This window comes from Populus alba, chromosome 13 (genome assembly GCF_005239225.2).
Source record: "Populus alba chromosome 13, ASM523922v2, whole genome shotgun sequence".
NCBI classification, from domain to species: domain Eukaryota; kingdom Viridiplantae; phylum Streptophyta; class Magnoliopsida; order Malpighiales; family Salicaceae; genus Populus; species Populus alba.
Window position 1 is genome coordinate 10525498 of NC_133296.1, and position 21582 is coordinate 10547079.

At 35.6% G+C, this 21582-nt stretch overlaps 1 protein-coding gene across 2 annotated transcripts; it reads right to left on the reverse strand.

The window, feature by feature from the left end:
• Positions 1-217: 217 nt before the first annotated feature.
• Positions 218-16654, reverse strand: LOC118034427 (uncharacterized). Of its 2 annotated transcripts, none has more exons than XM_035039710.2 (9): positions 16373-16654; positions 15957-16068; positions 14699-14889; positions 14450-14544; positions 13936-14373; positions 7291-7399; positions 4901-5546; positions 2131-2265; positions 218-597 (listed from the first exon to the last, which is right to left on the reverse strand). In XM_035039710.2, exons 1-8 carry the CDS (start codon positions 16505-16507, stop codon positions 2144-2146), a joined length of 1848 nt encoding a protein of 615 aa, XP_034895601.1. In that variant the 5' UTR covers positions 16508-16654; the 3' UTR covers positions 218-597; positions 2131-2143. The 2 variants fall into 2 exon arrangements, with proteins under 2 accessions (XP_034895601.1, XP_034895602.1); XM_035039711.2 differs by lacking the exon at positions 218-597 and adding an exon at positions 1312-1998.
• Between the last annotated feature and the right edge of the window lie 4928 nt (positions 16655-21582).

Sequence of the window (21582 nt, forward strand, 5' to 3'; positions counted from 1 at the left end):
TTTGGGACTTCATTTGGTCTTTTACTCCATTCCCAAAACATTTCCGATGCACACCATTCACCATGTCACCCCCACCCCCCGCGTCCTCATCCTCAAATCACAGCTATGTTGTCCTCCATGTTGATCACCAAAATAACAGCCTAAGCAATAATGAATGATCTTTATGATGCACACTTGCATTCCTAGTAACATTGAAGACTCGCATGGTCACCATAAAAACTTACAAATAAACATATTAATTAGCAACTTGTGGCATGAAGTGTTGAAATGTCTGTTGCATAACTATGAGGTGCGGTAAAGAGTTGACTAGATACCAAGACACAGCTTTGAGCAGTCCTCTAAACCACACCATAGTCAACTCAATTCAAGGAAGATAAAACGGCTAATCATCTCCACAAAAAGAAAATTCATATACGTATACTCTGGAGCACAAGAACTTCTGTACACTCTTTTCATTGTATTGAGGCAAGTTTAAAAATTATTCTAACCTCTCTTCAGCACCCATTTCTGGATTGCATCCATTAACTTCATCAAACCATCGAAACACACCATTCCATTGCCTCCTGTAACCTCGTGACAGTGCACACTTGTATATGCCTGCACTTGATTTAAGGAATTAACTGTGTGATGAGTACAGAACAATGAGAAAGCATTGGACAAATGCGTGTCCAATACTGGATAAATATCAAAACAGGAAGAATGCACAAGTGTGGGGCAAGCCAGCTAAGCCGGTACAGTTACTTGGCATTCAACCAAGTGATTTGAGATCAAAGCCAGCTAATACCAAGGGTCGAGGATTAATGAAGGGAGGTCTAGCCCATCATGAAAGCTGATGGGACTCCCAGTGATTAAAAAAAATATACAAGGTACAGCTAAAAATTCAGTCTGGGCAGAGAAAGGTTTATAATCACCATCACCACTTCACATGCAAGCACAAGAGCATCATCACTGCTTGTTAATCAAGGCCCGATGATATGGCCTTTTTCCTTGGCACGATCCAGATCCAGTTTAACATCACATGCATTAAACATGTATAATTGCACTTCAAAATGGTTTCATGAAGTTTTAAATCTCAAGTTTAGGAAGGATGAGATACCCTATGCTATATTGCTACTAAAGGTGAAAGAGATTGTCTTTGTTAGAAACTTGCAAGACCACGTCAAGAGTATGCAAATCTAAAAAGAGGAATAAGGTCATTAGTAGTCCAGTTCAATTTGCACAGACATGAGCCATGTTTTATATGCTGGACCAAACCAAATCAATCAGGTCTAAATCTCAGCCCAGCCAAATTAGTCTTCAAGCACCTACCCAAACCAACAAACACTAGCTCATATTACACGAAGTGTGCTTCTTGGCACATGCTAACTTACAAATTAATTTACAAACTAAGGCAGATTATTAGAAAATTATCCTACTAAGAACATTCTATTCCAACTGCATACTTTAATTCAACTCCATTTATGATGCAAACACAATCTGTTCAAGAAAATTCATTCTATAGATTGCTAACAAATTACCACCAGCAGCTACTATAATGCGCTCAACCAAAAAAGGTGTGCCATCAAGCCTCAACACCTTTAAAATAGTTAGCTACTCAGTACATAAACATGCCTACACATTATATTTGGCAATAATGACCGCTTTGCAACCACTATGCAAGCTGGCCATAATTTGAAATATAAAAAGACTTATCTGAATCTTCTAAGGTATTTTTCCTGAATTCCAGGGTAAAAATGGTAGGACTCACCTTATAGGCTTCCCAAAAAGGTCCCACTTAGATTGGGCCTGCTAATCTAATGGTTATCTTTCAGAAGCCTATCTGGCGAGGACTTCTCAGTATAAATAGATTTACTCTCTCAAGGGTAAACTTGGTAGAATACATGCAAGTACATATCAAGACAAGGAACAAGTTAGCAATTGTACATGCATAGGCCTCCATGACACCATAGAAGGAAACAAAAAACATAAAACCACACAGCATGCATTACAATTTCACTCCTGCAAAACCAGCAAAAGAATAAATGGTGCTACGGAAAAAAGAATGACTTTAGCTTAATTTATGGAGAAAACTAGACCCTAATGGAAAATACAACAATATATTAAAAGATTAATTGGGTAGAGAAAACTAACCGATAATCACATCTTATTTTTTAGTTTTATCAAGAATTTCAATGTATCTTTTGGGCACCCCATACTGTTCAATCAGATGTCTTGCCACATCATCAATTACACCACCTTGAATAAGAACCTCATGCCCTTTCTTACCTGAAAATAAAATATGAGCATACAAATTCAGGAACACTAAATAACTATGAATGAAAAAAGCAAATAATAGTACGCACAAGCTGGCTCGGACACCCACATTAATCTAAAAAAAAAACAAATAATAAAATGATTCAGGATTCAAGATATTCATAACATTGAACATACTCTAGTACTGTTCTAAAGTTCCAAAGACTCCTCAATTCCACTTATTAAAGCTATGCCATTTCAAAAGAACAAATGGGATTTTGTGCAGCTGCCACATTTTTATAAGCATAAAGAGATTTTCTCCTAACCTTGCAACTCCAAAGAGAGGTGATCTCATAGATTATAAGATCATAGGACAGCTATCCTACTATTTTCTACCAGCTTGTAATTTTTTGATCAACCAAGTTCATGCGGGGATAGTGGCACCTTACAGTTCAATAATCCAAATCACCACTTGTCCCTCCAGCAATCCTCAACTCCACTCCACTATTAACATTATAACATCAGTCCCTCACTGCTACCGCCACAGAAATTGCTGCCACTCTTGCAATATTTTATCACAACTAGCATGATCAGTTCATGCCCCTGATGCTACAACTCACCCAAGCAGTCAACTTCCCTTTTAAAGGGTGTTTGAAACTGGACACAATGAAATGACAGTAAAATGCCAAAAAAAGAACTAGACATCAACCTGAACACACAGGAAGCAAATTACCCACCTTCAGTATCTGCAGGTATTTGACATTGCTACCAGGGTCCTGGTAGGTGACTCTCATTTGATGTCTACCTCTACCATCTTTCTAAGTATTGTCATTATCTATTGAGCTTCAAAATGACCAACAATGACTTTCTCCTCTCTTTTTTTTCCCCTCTTCTTTTGAAATCCCACCAACACAAGATGACCTAGCATCCTTGTTGCTTTGAATTCATGTTCTCTCTCTCTATATATATATATAGAAAGAGAATTCATCTTCTTAAATAGCTAGAAACATCATTTGATGTAGTTGGATAAAAAGATTTTTGCATTTCAGTTTCTTACTACGTGATCTATCACAACTGATTCCTCATTAGATGAATAGAAGAAACAGATGCTTTCACACGTTTATCTCTCTATATTTTTATTTTATTTTTTTCACGTTTTTTGTAAGAGAAGGTGTCACAAAAAGAATAGAATATACCAAATTCCTAGGAGAACAATTAATACTCAAAAATGTCCAGTACAACCACCATAGCTTCAATTATGAGACACGTGAACCCTGTTCTTTATCCCTTAAGTAGATGAACAAGTTTGGATTGCACGGCCAATACAAAATTAGAAACCTAGTGGAAACTGATGTAATATCTTCTTTCTATTCAATTTATTCAGATAACTCTAAGGTGGAAAAAACTACAAACATGAGAGCGTAAGCCCCAAACTTAATGGAGAGCAAGGAACACTTCCCAAAAAAATACAAGAGGAAAAGGAAAAATACTCCGAATGGTGGAAAATAGAAAAACGAAATATGTCTCTATTAAAGAAAACTCAACACTGTTGAATATCAGCAAAGGGAACCAGTTTTGTAAAGAGGTGCTGAGGCACTTGCCTAGGAGTCCGGGCAAGGCGAGGAGAGACCCCAGCACATTTTATTTTTTCAGGCAAGGCAATTTAACTAGGCGCTACATGGGCACACTTAGGCGTGCAACCACTAGGCGCTGCAGTGAGTGCCTCCTCAAAATATATGTTCTTTTTTTTAATTGACATGTGTTTTGACCTATTTGCCCATATTCTTTCTATCCACCGCCAAAAATAATTGAAGTATAGTTGTAAATGTAAAGAGTAGGGTTTAAAAAAAGAAAAAAGATCATCAAAATGGAACTAGAGGAAATTTAAAGAGAGCATCATGGCTTAGCGGCAACCATGCTAAAGGAGTGCATTATAGTTTAAGAGATGATTCAAATGATAATCTTGAAATGGTGGATATGGGAACTCAAGTGAAGGAGATGAAAGCAAGGATGATGATGTGTTGGAAGATTATTGATGATGATATTTAAGTTTAACTATTGTAATCTACTTGCTCTTTTAAGTTGTCTTATTTTGTTTTTAATGGTGAAAAGTATAACTTTTATGACTATGTTAAGATATTTTGAGTTTCATTTTGATTTTCTAATCTTTATTTTTTAGATATATATTTGTGATTTATATATTATAATATTATACATGTATTTTATTTGAATTTATAGCATTGTGCCTTGTTTTATCCAGACAAGCGCCTGGCACTTCAGGCATTTGACAGCCTTGACATCTTAGGGCGCCTTTTGCTTTTGACAACACTAAAGGGAACTACCCAAGGAACTCTGAACACTACAGCATACAAAAGGTGAGAAATGCTAAGTATGAAGAACTCCATTCAGTGATATCACAGCTAATCAAGTTGAGGATTGCTGAGAATTTTTGCTTCTCTTTTTTCTTTTTTACAAATTAAAGAACATGGTGATAATATTCATAAGCCACAATCAGTTTAACAGCATACAAGCAACTTCACATACAAGTTACTTTCCTTGTGATCCTATTCTCACTGCCACATTGAAACCAAAATGCTTTGATAGAGAAGCAACACAAACATGTTCCACCTACAACCACCAATTCATAACAAGTGGAGAAAAAAATTACCTGGCAACTCTGACACTGATGTACTACAAGCAAACTTTTTCTGCAGTTCTGACGCTAATGCATCAGCGTCCATCAAGAATGTTTCCATGCCTGAGAGTTTCGTCACCTTCTTGTTACCTTGACGTCTTTCAGTCATTATCTGAATTGTTCTCACTGAGCCTTTACGAACAACTGATTCACTTCCTCTGGTTACAACGTGGTGGGCCTGCATCCGGCTCACAAATGTAGATCCTAAATCTTTCTTATGAATCTCAGTCGGATATGCTGATCCTTTCTTGATAGCTCCCTTGAATAAAGCATCACATAAGGTTGGATCCAGAACCACAATGGACTTGTTCATTGTCTTTACCAGATGTCCTTTTTCAATGTACTTGAATACAACATCAGAGGCTTCTGAAGCACTGTATAGCTTCCCAGTATCAGCTCCAACAGAAGCAAAAATGGGATTGACATGTACACTTGGTTTATAAATCTCAGAGACTTCAAGCAGTTTTGGTGATCGGGTTTCTTTAACAGCCTGATCACCACCCTGATCAACCTTCTGCTCCTGCCTTCTTTCTGGTTTGAAGGATAGGTAGTCTAGGTGACTGCGGTTCACAGAAAATAAGACAGTTTCCTTTTTATATTTGTCTTCTTTTACCGAAATCTGTTAACAGAAAACAAACATTGCAAACTCAACATTAAGCATATATCTACTTAATACATGTGCAACTTAACAAAAAATAAGATAGATTATAAATGAAAAAAATAAAATATGTAAGCAAAAACTTCCATCTGCATAGCATGCCTCGATAACCCTTTTCCTCTCTCCACTTGTGTTGAATATACTATGAGTAAAGACAGACATGCAGACACACAGTTAAAGCCCTCTAATGGATGGTTTTCTCATTCATAATCAAACAGATCTTCACTGAGCCGCAAAGGTCACAGGCATTAGCTCAAAACCCATCACCAATTCCAATATGATTGATTGGCAGCAGAACAATATCTTTCAGTTTGTGATCATAAAGTTAAAAAAAACAACTACTAATTCAACTGAAACTCCATAGAAGTAAATCACTTTTCATGGAATGGAAGCTCTCAATCTCCTAAAATAAATGGAACCTATCTCTTAGCATTACTAGCCCTGGTAAACTGCAATATATATCCATGTTTATGTAATTAGCAACAGCAGCATGGCCATCCAAAGAAAGAAAGAAAGAAATTCTTCAAAGGCCCCTGCAAATAAACAATAAATCCTCCCAAAATAACAGCATACTGCCACTCCCCTCACTATGACAAGTTTCTCCAGCTTCTATGGAGAACAAACAGAAACCAAAGCAGGCTGCAGCTTCTATAATGACACCTAGATGTGCCTCAGCACATACCTGAAAGTAAGAACTACAATTGTAGCTCAATAGCATTCTCATTGCACTCGAATAAACTACTTCTACCAATACATGTTATAAAACCCTTAACTCAGTCTCAACATGTTTAACTCTAAATTCCTGTGAATACCCTAATTTGTTATCCAATTCTTCCATACATTTTAAATACCTTCATCATAAGTTATGCCATTTTATGGAAAAGCTGCCATCATGTAGCATTCCCTATCGCAGTGCAGTGCCTGCCAACCAAACTTCATCCATCAAGCAAAGCCTTTTCAATAGCTACGACTTCATTCTACAGGTATGACTACTTCAAGTTAGATCAATTTTTCTATCAGGAAATGAATCATGTTTTGAACCTGTCAATGACCAATTTTTAAGGTTTTCAGTGCAGAATACTGGGCGGATAAAGGACATGATGCAGTTTTTTTCCTTTTTTTATTGTCTGGGGGGTAAACTCAATGGCAGAAGAGAAGAGACCATTTGATCCATGGACAGGTATCAGAACACAATGCTTACATGCTAGGGCATCATGTGGCCTCTTGAACAACATCGTGGAATGCCAATTAACTGCCGTGGTCCTTGGAAGTTATCTTTACTTTCTAGATACAACTAACCCGGGGATTACAAATATAGGTCAGGGTTTCAGTGAGTTATGTGAATGTTGATATATATGATAAATTACCAGACTTCTTCATAGATCATACCCTGCAACTAGAACTTGAGGTTTCAGTGAAAGAATAAAGTATTGGAGATTATCGAAAATAGCTGAGACTTCTCTGTCTGGGTTCTCTAAATAAAAGAATTGAACCTCAATTACAATGTCACCCTAAACTGGAACATTTTGTTATTTGTAGTGAACAATGGTTTTTTTGTTAAACGTGAAAAAAAAAAAAAGAGGTAATCATATTAAGATAACGTTATCTAGGAACAAAGAAAAGATGCACATTTTCAGTACAGCATGACTAACTTGACTAAAGAGAAAGGTAAGGAGGGAGCATATGAAGGGAAGGAAGAACCCACCAATCCTGCAGATGATTTAGCTTGTAACCACTTGGACAATTTCTTGTGTGATGATTTTTTGATATCTAGTGTGATACCTGAAGGCCTACAAGGTAATACATGGTTGGACCTGCACCAATCACAAATATTTTTTATAAAAGCAAGCAAGAGAATCGTGAAAAAAATTCCCACCTAAATGTGAGAGCTGCAAGCTAAAACTTGTCTAAAGAGAAATCCTCTCGTTTCAAGCACGTAACATTTAACGCCCTCCCAACAGAAATTTAAGTTCTAAGCCTAAAATATTCGAGCAATATGTAAATCCAATTATCAGTTGGAATAATGTCAAGCATCATGTGTGTGTGTGTGTAAACAGTAACAGTATAGTCCAGCTCAGCTACAATTAGCATAATTCCACAATCAAATTTAACAAAAATCATTATGGAATTCATATATTCAGCATCAATGCAGATCAAATAAAATGCTTCAAGGTTTCCAAACTTCAGAAATGTCAACTAAATTTATAGAATTCTAGAAGATGTCACTCTCATCTGCACCCATATTCCTGAAACCTAATGTTAGAGATCACATTTCCAAAGAATACTTGGTGATTGGCATCATTCTCAACGTCATTAATTATGTGCCTTACCTTATGATGGATTTCAGTTACTGCTAACTGATTATGAGGAATAGGAAATAATGCTTCATTTTGATAGTTGAGGTTTTAATAGCAATTATGAGAAGAGAAATGGGAAAAATTGAATGTCATCTTATTAACATGGAGCTGAAAGGTCTGAAGAAAAATGGCATGTTTGATGTGCATATGAAATTGGACATCTGCTACATTTTCCTTTCTAAATTTAGCCCTGACATTTTTTCCAACACTAGAGACTTGGCAATGCAAAAAACCAAATCATAAGTTTTGAGGCATCGTATTCTCTCGGAAAAGCCTTTGAGAGAATGATTTTGGAGAACCAAGAAACAAGGATAGACTTTAAAAATTGTAGCAGTATCTGTGTAATAGGCTTTTAAGGCAAAGCACTAGAGCAGTTGGTGCCTCTTAGGCCTCTGTCATGAGATTTAATTTGGGAGATGGTTCAGAGAGGTAGATTTGCATAGGATTATCGATGGGGGTTCAAAACTTAAAAATAGATTTTCCATTACTCTAAAATGTGGATTTTAGTAAGGTGTAGTTAAGTGATCATATAAAAGTAGCTAATAGAACCTTCAAGTTGAACCCGCTGTCCTCCACCAAATTTCACGATAAGATTGATCTTGCACATTTTGGAGGAATATCAGGGGAGCGACAAAACATTCAAAGGACCAACAAGTTGATTTTGGGAGCAAAGAAAATTTTCCATCTGTAAATCTGGCTTGAAACAAAAGGGCATTGGTGACTGGTCACAACAAAAGACTCTGGTACCCTTTCTGGACTTTCATGAGAAGTGAACCATGCTGCTTCCTTATTCACCATTTCAACTTTAGAATGGCTATTAAATTGTCAATAAATCTAGCAGGCTGTAAATACTAGATAGGAAAGCTCTCTTACCATAGATAGCTCGCTATCTCTCTTACCATAGATAGCTCCCTAGATCTAGCTTAACATATATTGCTTCCTAGAATTACTCTTTGCAATTACTGTGTACAAGACAATTTTCCCTATATAAATAAAAAGCTAATCTCAATGAGAGGCAATTCAAACCAATCTGTTATGGTATTAGAGCCTCTCATAGAATTCTTAAATCTTAATTTTCCTTAGTCATAGCTTCATGGAAAAGTCAGATAATGTTTGTGTCAGATTTACCGGCAAAAATTATGTTGCTTGGGCATTTTAGTTGGAGATCTTTCTCAAGGGAAAGGAGTTATGGGGCCATATAGATGATAGAGATATATATAGGCCTGTTTGGGAGTGCTTTTCAAAAGCACTTTCGAAAAAATTTGAAAATTTTTTATTTTTGTTTTAGCTTTAAATTAATATGTTGTTGATGTTTTCAAATCATTTTGATGTGTTGATCTCAAAAATGATTTTTAAAAAATAAAAAAACATTATTGGCATGCTTTTCTTTTCTAAGTGAAAAGCATTTTGAAAAGCAACAGCAACCACACTCCTAAACACCCTCAAAAGAGACTTGGTTGTTGAGAGATCTATTGTTGCTAAGGCAGCATGGGCAACCAAAGATGCACAAATCATGTCCTGGATTCTCAGTTATATGGAGCCACATCTGATCCTGTCTTTGCGTCCTCATAGATCACCAAAGGCTATGGGGATCATCTCACATGAGTCTATAACCAAGATAACAATGCTAGGCGTTTTCAGCTTGAGTTGGCTATTGCCAACTATACCCAAGGAGATCTCTCTATTCAAGATTACTATTCTGGATTTTTAACTCTGTGGAATGACTATTCTGATCTTGTTACAGCTAAGATTTCTGCAGAAGGAGTGTTGGCAGTGCAGCAAGTCCATAAGATCAGCCAACGAGACCAATTTCTGATGAAATTACAACCTGAATATGAACCAGTCCGTGCCTCTCTAGTCAATCGTGATCCTGTTCCGTCCTTGGATGCTTGTTTTGGAGAGCTCTTGCGTGAAGAACAGCATCTCCATAATCAGACCATTATAGAGCAGACAAGAGTTGCCATAGTTGCTTATGTTGCTTACAGCAAAGGGAAGGGCCATGATATGAGCAAGACACAATGCTATAGTTGTAAGAAGTATGGTCACATTGCACCTCATTGTCCAAATAAGTTTTGCAACTACTGCAAACAGCCAGAACACATTATTTAGGAATGTCTATTGGTCCTCCACGCCTCAACAAAGCTTATCACATTGTTGTTACCATTGCTGGTCCTTCTGCTCCACAAACTTTTGTTGGCTCACCTATCTCACAACCTCCAGCAAATTTATTAGCCAGAGAGATGGTGCAAGAAATGATTGTGAGTGCTTTCTCCACACTTGGTCTTCAAGGTACTGGTTTTTCAACTCTTTCTTGGATCTTAGATTCAGGTGCTTCCAATCACATGACAAACTCCTTTGGTGGCTTAAGTAATATCCAAAAATATTATGGATCCTCACATATTCAAAGAGGTAATGGCAATGCTCTTCTCATTGTAGCTATTGGTGATACACCTCTTTTAAAAGATATTTTTGTCTCACCCAAGCTTGCTGTAAATCTAGCTTCTGTAGGTCATTTTGTGGACAATAATTATGATGTATACTTTTCTAAACATGGCTGTATTGTACAAGACCAGATGTTGAGATAGCTGATAGCGAAGGGGCCTAAGCACAAACGTCTATTTTTCATCCAATTTCATGTTCCACACACCTTGGTTCCTTCCTCTGTTTTATCTCTCTTTTGTACTACATCTAAAGTGTCTAATGAAGTTTGGCATACGCGTCTTGGTCATCCAAATCCTAGAATTCTCTCTCATCTGTTGAAATTTGGATTAATAAACAATAAATTGCATTCCTCTTCCAGTATGTTCCTTAATTGTGTCACATGTAAGCTTGGAAAAAGTAAAGTGTTACCTTTTCTCTCTGAAGGCAACAGAGCCACAAATCTGTTTGAGATAGTTCATAGTGATGTCTAGGGAATTAGTCCTATCCTTTCTCATGCAGGATATAAATATTTTGTAACCTTCATAGATGACTACAACCATTATACATGGGTCTATTTCTTGCGGAACAAATCAAAAGTTTTCTCCATGTTCAAGCTATTTCTGGGACTTGTACACACTCAATTTTCTGCCACTGTTAAAATTCTTAGATCAGATTCGGGTGGGGAGTATATGTCTAATGATTTCCAATCTTTCTTGCAAACTAAAGGCATTATTTCTCAACAATCATGTTCCTATACTCCTCAACAAAATGGAGTAGCGGAACGTAAGAATCGACATCTTTTGGATGTAGTTCGGACCTTGCTCATTGAAACCTCAGTTCCTCCAAAGTTTTGGGTAGAAGCTCTCACTACCGCAACTTATCTAATCAATCATCTTCCTTTACAAATCTTAGGTCTAGAATCTCCATACTTTCAGCTTCATTACTGCCATCCTACATATACAAATCTTCACACCTTTGGGTGTGTATGCTTTATGCATCTTCCTCCACCTCATAGAAATAAACTTTCTACTCAGTCCATTCATTGTGCCTTTCTTGGGTATAGTGTCAATCAAAAAGGTTATCTTTGTTTTGATCTACACACCAATCAAGTTCACATTTCCAGAAATGTTGTCTTCTTTGACGATCAATGTTTCTTTCCTTTGTCTTCATCCTCGTCCACATCTCTTGCCTTTTTGCCTTCCTTTAATGACACTTCTCATATACCCAGTGTTCAGGTCGATAGAATCAAGTCACATTTGGTGTACAGGCATAGACTACCAGTGCTGCCCCCTTCAGCTAATGTCTTGCCATCTACTCCTCCTTTGCCTCCTTCGGTGGATTCTGAGGCAACTTATTTGCCTCCCTTACTGCCTCCTTTAAGGCGCTCCTCTAGAGTATCTATACCCCCTGATAGGTTTGGGTTTAACCCATCCATGGCACATATCTCTAATACTGCTCTCTCTGCCACTTTAAACTCTATTGATATTCCTACTAGTTATTCACAAGCAGCTAAAGAGTCATGCTGGCAGCAGGCCATGCAAGAAGAATTAAGTGCCCTCGATGCTTAACATACTTGGGATATTGTTGATTGTCCTTCTGGTGTTACTCCTCTTAGATGTAGATGGGTCTATTATGTTAAAATCAAGGCTGATGGCAGCTTGGACAGACATAAAGCCCATTTGGTGGCTCTTGGAAACCATCAGCAATATAGAGTCAATTATGAGGAGACCTTTGCTCCAGTAGCCAAAATGACTACGATTCGAACAATTTTGGCCATCGCAGCTTCACAACATTGGTGTTTACACCAACTGGACGTGAAGAATGCCTTCCTTCACGGTGATCTCAATGAAGATATCTATATGCATCCACCAACTAGCTTATTTTCCACTCCTACTTCTGCTGTGTGTAAGTTGCGTCGCTCCTTGTATGGTCTCAAACAAGCTCCTTGGGCGTGGTATGAGAAATTTGCCTCTACCCTTCTTGATTTTGATTTTGTCAAGAGCAAATATGTTGCCTCTTTGTTTCTGTGTACAACTGCAAATGGAGTTGTGTTTCTATTGGTATATGTTGATGATATAGTCATCACGGGTACTAATTTAACTCTGATTGATCAACTAAAACAGCATTTGCAAAACTCCTTCCACATGAAAGATGTTGGTAATCTAACATATTTTCTTGGTCTAGAGATTCATGCTGGTTCACATGGCATTTTTCTATCACAGCATAAGTATGCCATGGACTTGGTGGCTGCTACTGGTCTCCAGGATTTGCCACCTCTTGATACTCCAATGGAAATTAATATCAAGCTACGCAGAGATGAGGGAGATTTATTACCAGATCCAACAACATATCATACACTTGTGGGCAGCTTGATCTATCTTACGAACACTAGACCTAATATCTCTTATGTTGTACAACAGGTTAGTCAGTTCATGGCCTCTCCCAGACACCTTCATATGGTTGTTGTTAGAAGAATCATCCGATATGTTCATGGCACTATTCGGAGAGGGCTTTGATATCCTGCTGGTACTTCTCTTAATTTAATTGCCTATGGTGATGATGATTATGCTGTGTGTTCTGATACTAGACGTTCAACTACTGGTTGGTGTGTGTTTGAGGCACGGATTATATCTCTTCCTCATGTGTCCAGCAATCTTCAAGTGGCTGACATCTTCACCAAAACTCTCACACTCCAGCGTCATCATTTTCTTGCGAACAAATTGATGCTAAAATCAAGTAGGCTGTAAATACTAGATAGGAAATCTCTCTTACCATAGATAGCTCCCTAGATCTAGCTTAACATATATAACTTCCTAGAATTACTCTTTGCAATTACTATGTACAAGACAATTTTCCCTATATAAATAAAAGGCTAATCTCAATGAGAGGCAATTCAAACCAATCTGTTATAAATTGTGTGCAAGAGAGGAGGAAAATGCTATTATGTTGTTGGCTAATTCGCAGCTGTGGACCTGGCCATCGCATTTGTCTTCTTGGATTTGGCTGCCGACACCTTGGTCCTTGTTGTTCAAAAGATGGCAATGCATGGTTGTTTCTGGAGAGGATAAAAGGAAAAGCTTTTAGAGTTTGCTTCCTTGTATTCTTTTTTGGTTCCTTTCAAGGGGGGTAGAAGATTGAAGGCATTCATCATCTGAATTCTAGGCAAAGGAGATCCTCTCTTAAAGGGTGTATGGTCAGGTGATGTACATCATATTGAGGTTTAATCCCTTTTTTCTTTCGGGGGGTTTTTTGTTATTTTTAATTGGGAGCTAGCTAGCAGTTGTAACCAGTTAATAGTTTTAGGCTTTGTGCTGGTTTCCTCACAGTCACTTTTGGTTGTTTTGGAGAGAGAGACTTGGTAGGGTTCTTGAAGAGAAGGATCCTTGGGCTTCAAAGCTAAAATATCTTTCCTCTGAGGATTTACTGAGCAGACAAACTAAATTATAAGCAATTTAACAGCATCTGGCGTCCTAGTATACTTAACAGGGTACAGGAAGTGGTGCCCATCTTTTGGAACCTCAATTAACATCCCTTCATCAAACAGGAAAAAAAAAAAAAAGAGATGATATTACCATAAAGTGCTTCCTGGCATTGGAAGATCTTTGTCATTGACAGTTGTATGCAGGGCTTGCAAAAGACATTTGTCCAAATAAGCATCTACGTCTTCAGCAGACAAAGTATGTTGTTCTTCAACAACAGTGGTGGATTCATCAGCAGCAATATTTTCCGTAACCTTAAAACCACCTACAGCTTTTGTTACTTGTTCTACAGTATCAGTATCAGAATCAAGTTGTGTCTTGGAAGTGGGATGACTGTCTGATATGGGATCTTTTACATCAGCTAATTCCCCAACTTCTTTGTTGTCAACACCAACATTCTCTTGATTTGAAGAATCACCAGAACTTTCACTTGAATCAGGAACCGGGGCAGATGATAAGAATACAGGATCCTCAAAGACAACATCTTCAAGGAAACCTGCATTTGGCACATAATGTCCCTCAACTGACTCCCTGCGGATGATTCCTCAAGCATGTCAAAGATGAAAATACTTAATAACTAATCTCTCCAAATAGAAGGTACACTAACCAAAGTAAATCCCGATAATAGTGAGTTATTCGTAAGGCCTTTCCGCGCAAACCAGCCTTCAAGGCTTCAGCAGTGCTCATTGTGGTAGACCCAACCTGCACAAAATTAAAGTTATCTTCATCCCTACTCATAAAAGTAGTAATCTAAACCAACTCAGTCGTGAATGAGGTAGAATAAGAGCCATAGCCAACTCCCCAGGATAAGGCATGAACAATAATACCCAAGTCAAGATGAGAGAAAAAAGCTTACGGCAATAGGTGCTGGATTCCCAGGAACTTTTACAGCCCATGGCTCACCTACTAGAAAAGAAGGAAGACCTTCAGCAGGTATACTGATACCAGGAAACATCAGATCTGCTCCTCCAATGACAAATTGAGATACCTCACCCCCTTTCAGAATGAAAGACGGCAACATCTCAGGGACCTTCCAGAGGGCAAAAACTGCATCAAGACATAGACAAAATTAAAATCAAACAAGCAAACAGCCAAAAATGTATTTCACCACAGCATCAGGTTCCTGTTTAAATAATTGTCACTTCTGATTAGAGAATGAAATTGGAGGTTAATTTTTTAAGGCTCCTTTATTCTGCCTTTTAATGAAAGGGAACCCATTTATTAGCTGTAAAAAATGGAGAGAAATATGTGGATCCTTTGCATCAACATTAATAGCAAGGCTGAAAACCTATTCAACTATCTGCTCCAGTATTTATGATCACCATCTCAATCACAAAACTGTCTTTTAATATACAGAAGCAAGGCATGGTTTCTTGAACCAGTATGCTGTCCTTGTGGCTCTACTATAAATTTGAATTGTGTAATAATTAAGTATAATTTGACATTTTAACATGTCAATTACAGAAGCAAGAAAGAAAAATTCAGGTTGCTGGGTTCTATCCAGTAGCAAGTAATTCAATCAGATTCTCCACAATAAAGGAAACTAGAGATAAACTTTCTGAGAAGAATATTAACATATATGCATGACAGGAGAGCTCCACAGCCACCTCTGGCAAAAGGCCATTTCTCCTTAATTCATTTCAATTCAATTCAATCTTGATAATTTGATTTAGCATTTCCACTCAAAATCAACTTAAAAAACAATCGATATCCCTGCATAAACTACATATAACATTAACATTTTCTTATTGTCTTTATTTGCCCCTGTGGAGAGGGGTTCATCAAGAGTTAGAAACCCATCCATCATCAATGGTGAATAGCCCACAAGTTGATTCACAAGGCATTGACCTACTCTAGAACCAAGTATACCACACCAACAAACAGGAGACTCCCTGTCATTAGAATCCTCCATGCGATAAATAGTGATTTAGCAGAATTTAAACCTGCTAAACCATCATAAATTGTCCAGACTTCCAAGGAAAAACAGCATGACAAGCAAATAAGGAATGGAAGCGTTCACTATTCACACTTACATTTTAACAAACTTCAATTATTTGTGAATAAAATGCGAGAAAGTCGATTGAAACATAAGACATGAAAGTGCGAAACCTAACCTGTGGGGAAAATTTCAGAGCCTCGGCCATCAACATCGAAAAACATAGGAAAGTTACCTTCAACACCATATACATGAACCCTGTTTACAAACTTTGAAACAGTAATTTCCGCCTAAACACAACAATCATAACAAAACATCAGAGCAATAATCAAAACAACGATCCAGGGATCAAAGGGAAAGAGAATTAACATATCGAGTAGCAGTAAAACTAATTGCTTCTTCTTTCAAGAACATTTCCACTAGAGAAATCATTTTCTTATGTAAATACTAAAAAAATTAAAAAGAACTTGAGTACAAATGCATCAAAATTACAACTTTAAACTATTAATTACACACTAAACGGATAATAATAATAATAATAATAATGTCAAACAAAGAAATTGAGGGGGGTGGGGGAGGAGAAAAGAGTGTTACTTTGGGAGGGAGCAAAGCATCTATATCTGCATCGGAGGCGCGAGGAAAGCGGTCTCTGATAGTTCGTTTGAGCTTTTTCCGGTCGGCTCCAGAGAGTCTCTGGTGAGATTTTGCCTCAATCGCCTTCTTGAACATTTTCTTTTTATTTTAATTAATAGTAAAACTGGGAGAAAAAGGAACAAGGGAACTAGTTTCCTTTTAGAAAGTGTTTTTTTGTGTTCTGTTCTTTTTAAGAAGCGGCAGCGGAAGCTTCTGGAAAAGCAGTAGGGCGGTGCCAGAAAAAGAAGGCAGTGATTTTTTTTCTTTCTTATATTATCGAAAAAACTGGATTGTTACAGCCCTCCACAGTACTAAGGAACCACAATTTGGAGTAAAACTAATTACATGAGCACACGATGCTGCAAGTAATTTTTTTATATAAAAAATATAAATAAATTAATATTTAAAAATATTAAATTTTTTTATAAAACTATACCCAAAAGTTTTTGGTTTGGCTGCAACGTCTAACTTAAGAATAATATTTATAATATTAATAATAACATTAAACTTGCATGACTCAAGTTTAAGTGAGTCTGACTGCAACATCAAACCCAAGAATATTAAATGCGGGTCTGGCTATAAAATCGTGTCATAAAAGTGTGATAATTAAGTAGATTAATTAAAAAAAACCAACAAGAAAAAAAAACTAATAAAAAAAGAAAAAAGAATCTGAATTAATTGGGTTAACCTTTCAAACCAGGTTAACCCGTAAAACTTGGGATTCGCGTAATGAAAGTTTGATAACTAAATAGAAAAAAGATTGACGAGTTTACCCAGAATTAACTGGGTTAACTCATCAAACCAAGTTAATTCGTCAAACCCAAGATACATGTTATGAAAGTCTGATAATTAAATAGAAAGCAATTTAACATTAACAAAATAAACTAAATGAAAAAAATTAATTTAAAAAAAAACTCAGGTTAACTCGTCAAACCAGGTTAGTTCGTCAAACCAGAGATCCGTATCATGAAAATCTGGTAACCAAATAAAAAAAATTAACATTAACAAACTAAATCAAACAAAAAAATTCATTAAAAATACAAAAAACAAAAAGGAAAAAGACAATTCTATAATATATTATATTATAATAATTATTATAGTATAATAATATAATATGTTAATAAGTAAAAGGCGTGGGGAAGCTACAGTGCATGTCTCATGCCTTTTAAACCAAGTTAATCCATCAAACTCGAGATCCATATCATGAAAATTTGGTAACCAAATAAAAAAAATTAAAATTAACAAATTAAATCAAACAAAAAAAATCATTAAAAACAACAAAAAAAAGACAATTCTATAATATAATATAATATAATAAGTGAAAGCCGTTGGGAAGCTATAGTGCTTTCCCCACTCCTTTCAGACTATTACTTAATAAAAATTAAAAAACAAACAAAAAAAAGACAATTCTATAATATAATATAATAATAATTATAATATAATATATTAATAAGTGAAAGGCGTGGGGAAACTACAGTGCTTTCCCACACCTTTTAGAGTATTACTTAATAGTTTTCTTTATATCGAATACGGTCCACTGTCCATTCATGCACAGTGAAAAAAGCCCACACATTCTAAAGTTCTACTAGTTACATAACGCGTGCGATGTCGTAAGTCATTTCTTTTGCATAAAAAATATATAAAAAAAAATAAGATTTAAAAGTGTTAGGTTTTTCTGCAAAGCTATACCCAAGAGTCTTGGGTTTGGCTACAACACTTGACCTAAGAGTAATATTTATAATATTACTAATAACATTAAACTTGCATGACCCAAGTTTAAGTGAGTCTGACTGCAACATCAAACTCAAGAATATTGGATGTAGATCTGGCTATAAGGTCATGTCATAAAAGTGTGATAATTAAATAGATTAATTAAAAAGAAAAAAAAACAACAGGAAGAAAAAAAAACTAATGAAGAAAAAGAAAAAAAAATCTAAATTAATTGGGTTAACACGTAAAACCTGGGATTCGCGTCATGAAAGTTTGATAACTATATAGAAAAAAAATTAACGGGTTTACCCAGAATTAACTAAGTTAACCCATCAAACCAAATTAACTCATAAGCCTAGGATACGTGTCATGAAAATCTGATAATTAAATAGAAAGAAATTTAACATTAACAAACTAAACTAAACAAAAAAAAATTAATTAAAAAGAAAAAAATCCGGGTTACCTCATCAAACCAGGTTAACCCATCAAACCCGAGATCCATACCATGAAAATTTGATATTGAGATAAAAAAAAAATTAACAAACTAAATCAAACAAAAAATTCATTAAAAAAAACAAAAAATAATATAAAAAAAAAGAAGAAAAAGACATTTCTATAATATAATATATTAATAAGTGAAAGGCATGGGAAAGCTACAGTGCTTCCCCCACGCCTTTTAGAGTATTACTTAATTAATAACTTTTTATTACACAATAAAATTATTAATTTATTTTTAAAATAAAAAAAGGTTAGTTTACAAGGGTTATTAATCTTTTTAATGTTTTCAAAACAGATAAATGATTAAATTACCTTTTAAAAAAAAAATAAACTTATTTTCATAGGTTTATTCATATTTTTATCATGGTTTTTTTGTTATACTCAATTGGAATGAGAGCCAAATTAGTTTTTTAATAAATAAAATATCATAAAAAATAAAAATTTATTGGTGTTGCACGTGCTAACAAGTGGATGTCACCCACACGTTTCATATGTTTTAGTCATTATTTGTTAATACAATTGGTAATGACAGATTATAGCTAATCTCTTATCATTGATCAAATTTAAATTGCTCGTATCTCATATTGACGCAATTAACTTCCTCAAGTTTAAACTTATTGACACCACAATGATCTCGGTGTCGCCCCAAAGTAGCCAACTCAGGCAGCCTTGAGTTTTTAAAATCTGACAGTCCATGATAGCCACTTTAAATTAACAATTGGGATCCTTTCGGGTTAAATCAATGAGCAAATTTTGTCCCTAAAAAAGACAATGTATCCCTCTTCCATCTCCTATAAATAAAGATGGATTCCATGTCTTAAGGAAGGAGAAATTTGGCCTCAAAGTTGGCAAAAAAATCAAACCCTCCCTATTTTATGGTCGGCAACCTCCCTTTCCCCTTTTTTTCCCCACCTCTAGCAACACCTCCAACCTTTGTGCTCGACCTTCTCTACACCACTAAAAACATCGCCAATAGCTACTATGCTTCAGCTAGGCAAGCCTCTTTCATTTTTTTTCTCCCCAAAACCTTCCCTTCGGCCGCTCCATGCAGAAGGAAAATTAATTAACATCATTGCTAGGCTAGGGCAACAACAATGTAGGTCGTGGGCTAGACCCGTTTCAGCCCAGCCCATATGGCTCAATTGGGTCTAGTCCATCTAAAAAAAAATAGGGTCTATCGAGTCGCTAGTCGACCCCACCCAACTACGTCAACTTGGACTTGCTCCGGGCCCGTTCAAATGACTAAACCGATTCCAGCCCAATATATATATATATATAAGGGTCATTTTAAAATATTTGTGATTTTCTCGCATGTTTTTTCCAATAATTTTGCATAATATCAAGATGTATATTTATATTGTAAAATACAAATATGATATTAAAGTACCTGGTTTTTCTTCGAAACTTTTCTTAATTTTTTTTTAAATTCCAAAAAAAAAATCAAAAAAATTTAAATTAGTTTCCTTTTAAAACAACAAAAATATATGTTTTTTGTGCATACAACCAAATCCAAAAAGTTTTTTAAGCATACTTTTTATTAAAAAATAAAAAAAACAAAAATGCATTTTTTTTCATATTTTAAATTTAAAAAATGAATATCGTAACTAATTTATGATTATCTATTAGGGTTTGACCAAAATATCAAAAACCTTTCACCAATCACATTCTAGTTTTTTTCTCTTTGGGTATGCCCCTCGTATTTGTGTAGAGAATATTTATGTTATTTATATACATCTTAGATTTATCCAAACAAGTTTAGCTGTAAACTTTAATACTTAGGGGGTGTAAAACAACATTGTAGAGTATACCCTCAAGTATTAAAGATACAAAAAAAAAAAAAAATGTGATGTTAAAATTTAGGCTATGGAATAGTTTGACTTTAACTTAATAATGAAGAGACTTCCTTACGAAGAGAGACTTACCTCGAACCTTAGATAAAAGACTAATGGATAAAAACACGACCTAGAAAAATAATAAAACAATAATGCAACTTACCTTAGGTAGGGTGCACTGAGGGATGTGTCTTTCCTTTACACACCAGTTCCTTACCCGGACTCTCGTAGACCATAGATTTTCTAGTTACTATGATATTAAGTAACAACTCTTGAATCTTATAATCATAATTATACTCAAACCCCATTTCCAACACACACTCTCAGGACGATGATGCCCCGTACACGAGCCCCATAACAAAAGTTAAAGTAGCCAAAGCATTAGCAAATTGGTTTTTATCTCTTCCTATATTAGTATATTTTATCTCGTCAAATTCTTTTGCTAGTTGGACAAATATTCGTAATATAATCTTAACCTCTCATCTTTTGTCAATCATTCTTATTTCACTTGGCATTTTATCAACATTAAGTCTCTATAGACATCAAGTTTTTTTATCTTTAATTATAATGCAGCTTCTAATCCAAGGATGGAAGTTTTATATTCGGCCATATTATTGGTGAACTTAAATTAATTGCAAATTGATCGAAACATGATATTGCTTTCTATTAGGAGAAATTATCATTGCTCCTACCCCCATTGCTATATACATTTATTGCTCTACCAAAATACATTGTCCGTTAGTCTGGTTCTTCTTTTTTTTTTTTTTTCTAGTATCAATACATCTTCATATAAGAAATCAAAATTTAAAGGTTTATAATCTTCAATTACATTGTTTGTCAAATTAATGATCAACTATAACACTTCCTTTCAAGGCTTTTCTTGTCATAAATATTATGTCATACTCAGCCAAGAGCACCTATCATATTGTTATTGTACTTAGTATGCATTACATTATATGGCTGATTTTAAATATGAGAGGATCCAGTTTTGAAATCAGCCATATAGTGTAATGCAACATGTATTGTCGAAGTCATTTTACAACCCATACAAATGAACAACAAAGCTTCTCTAGCAATGTATATATAGTTGCAATTTATGAACTTATTACTCAGTTAACAGATTTCTCTTTT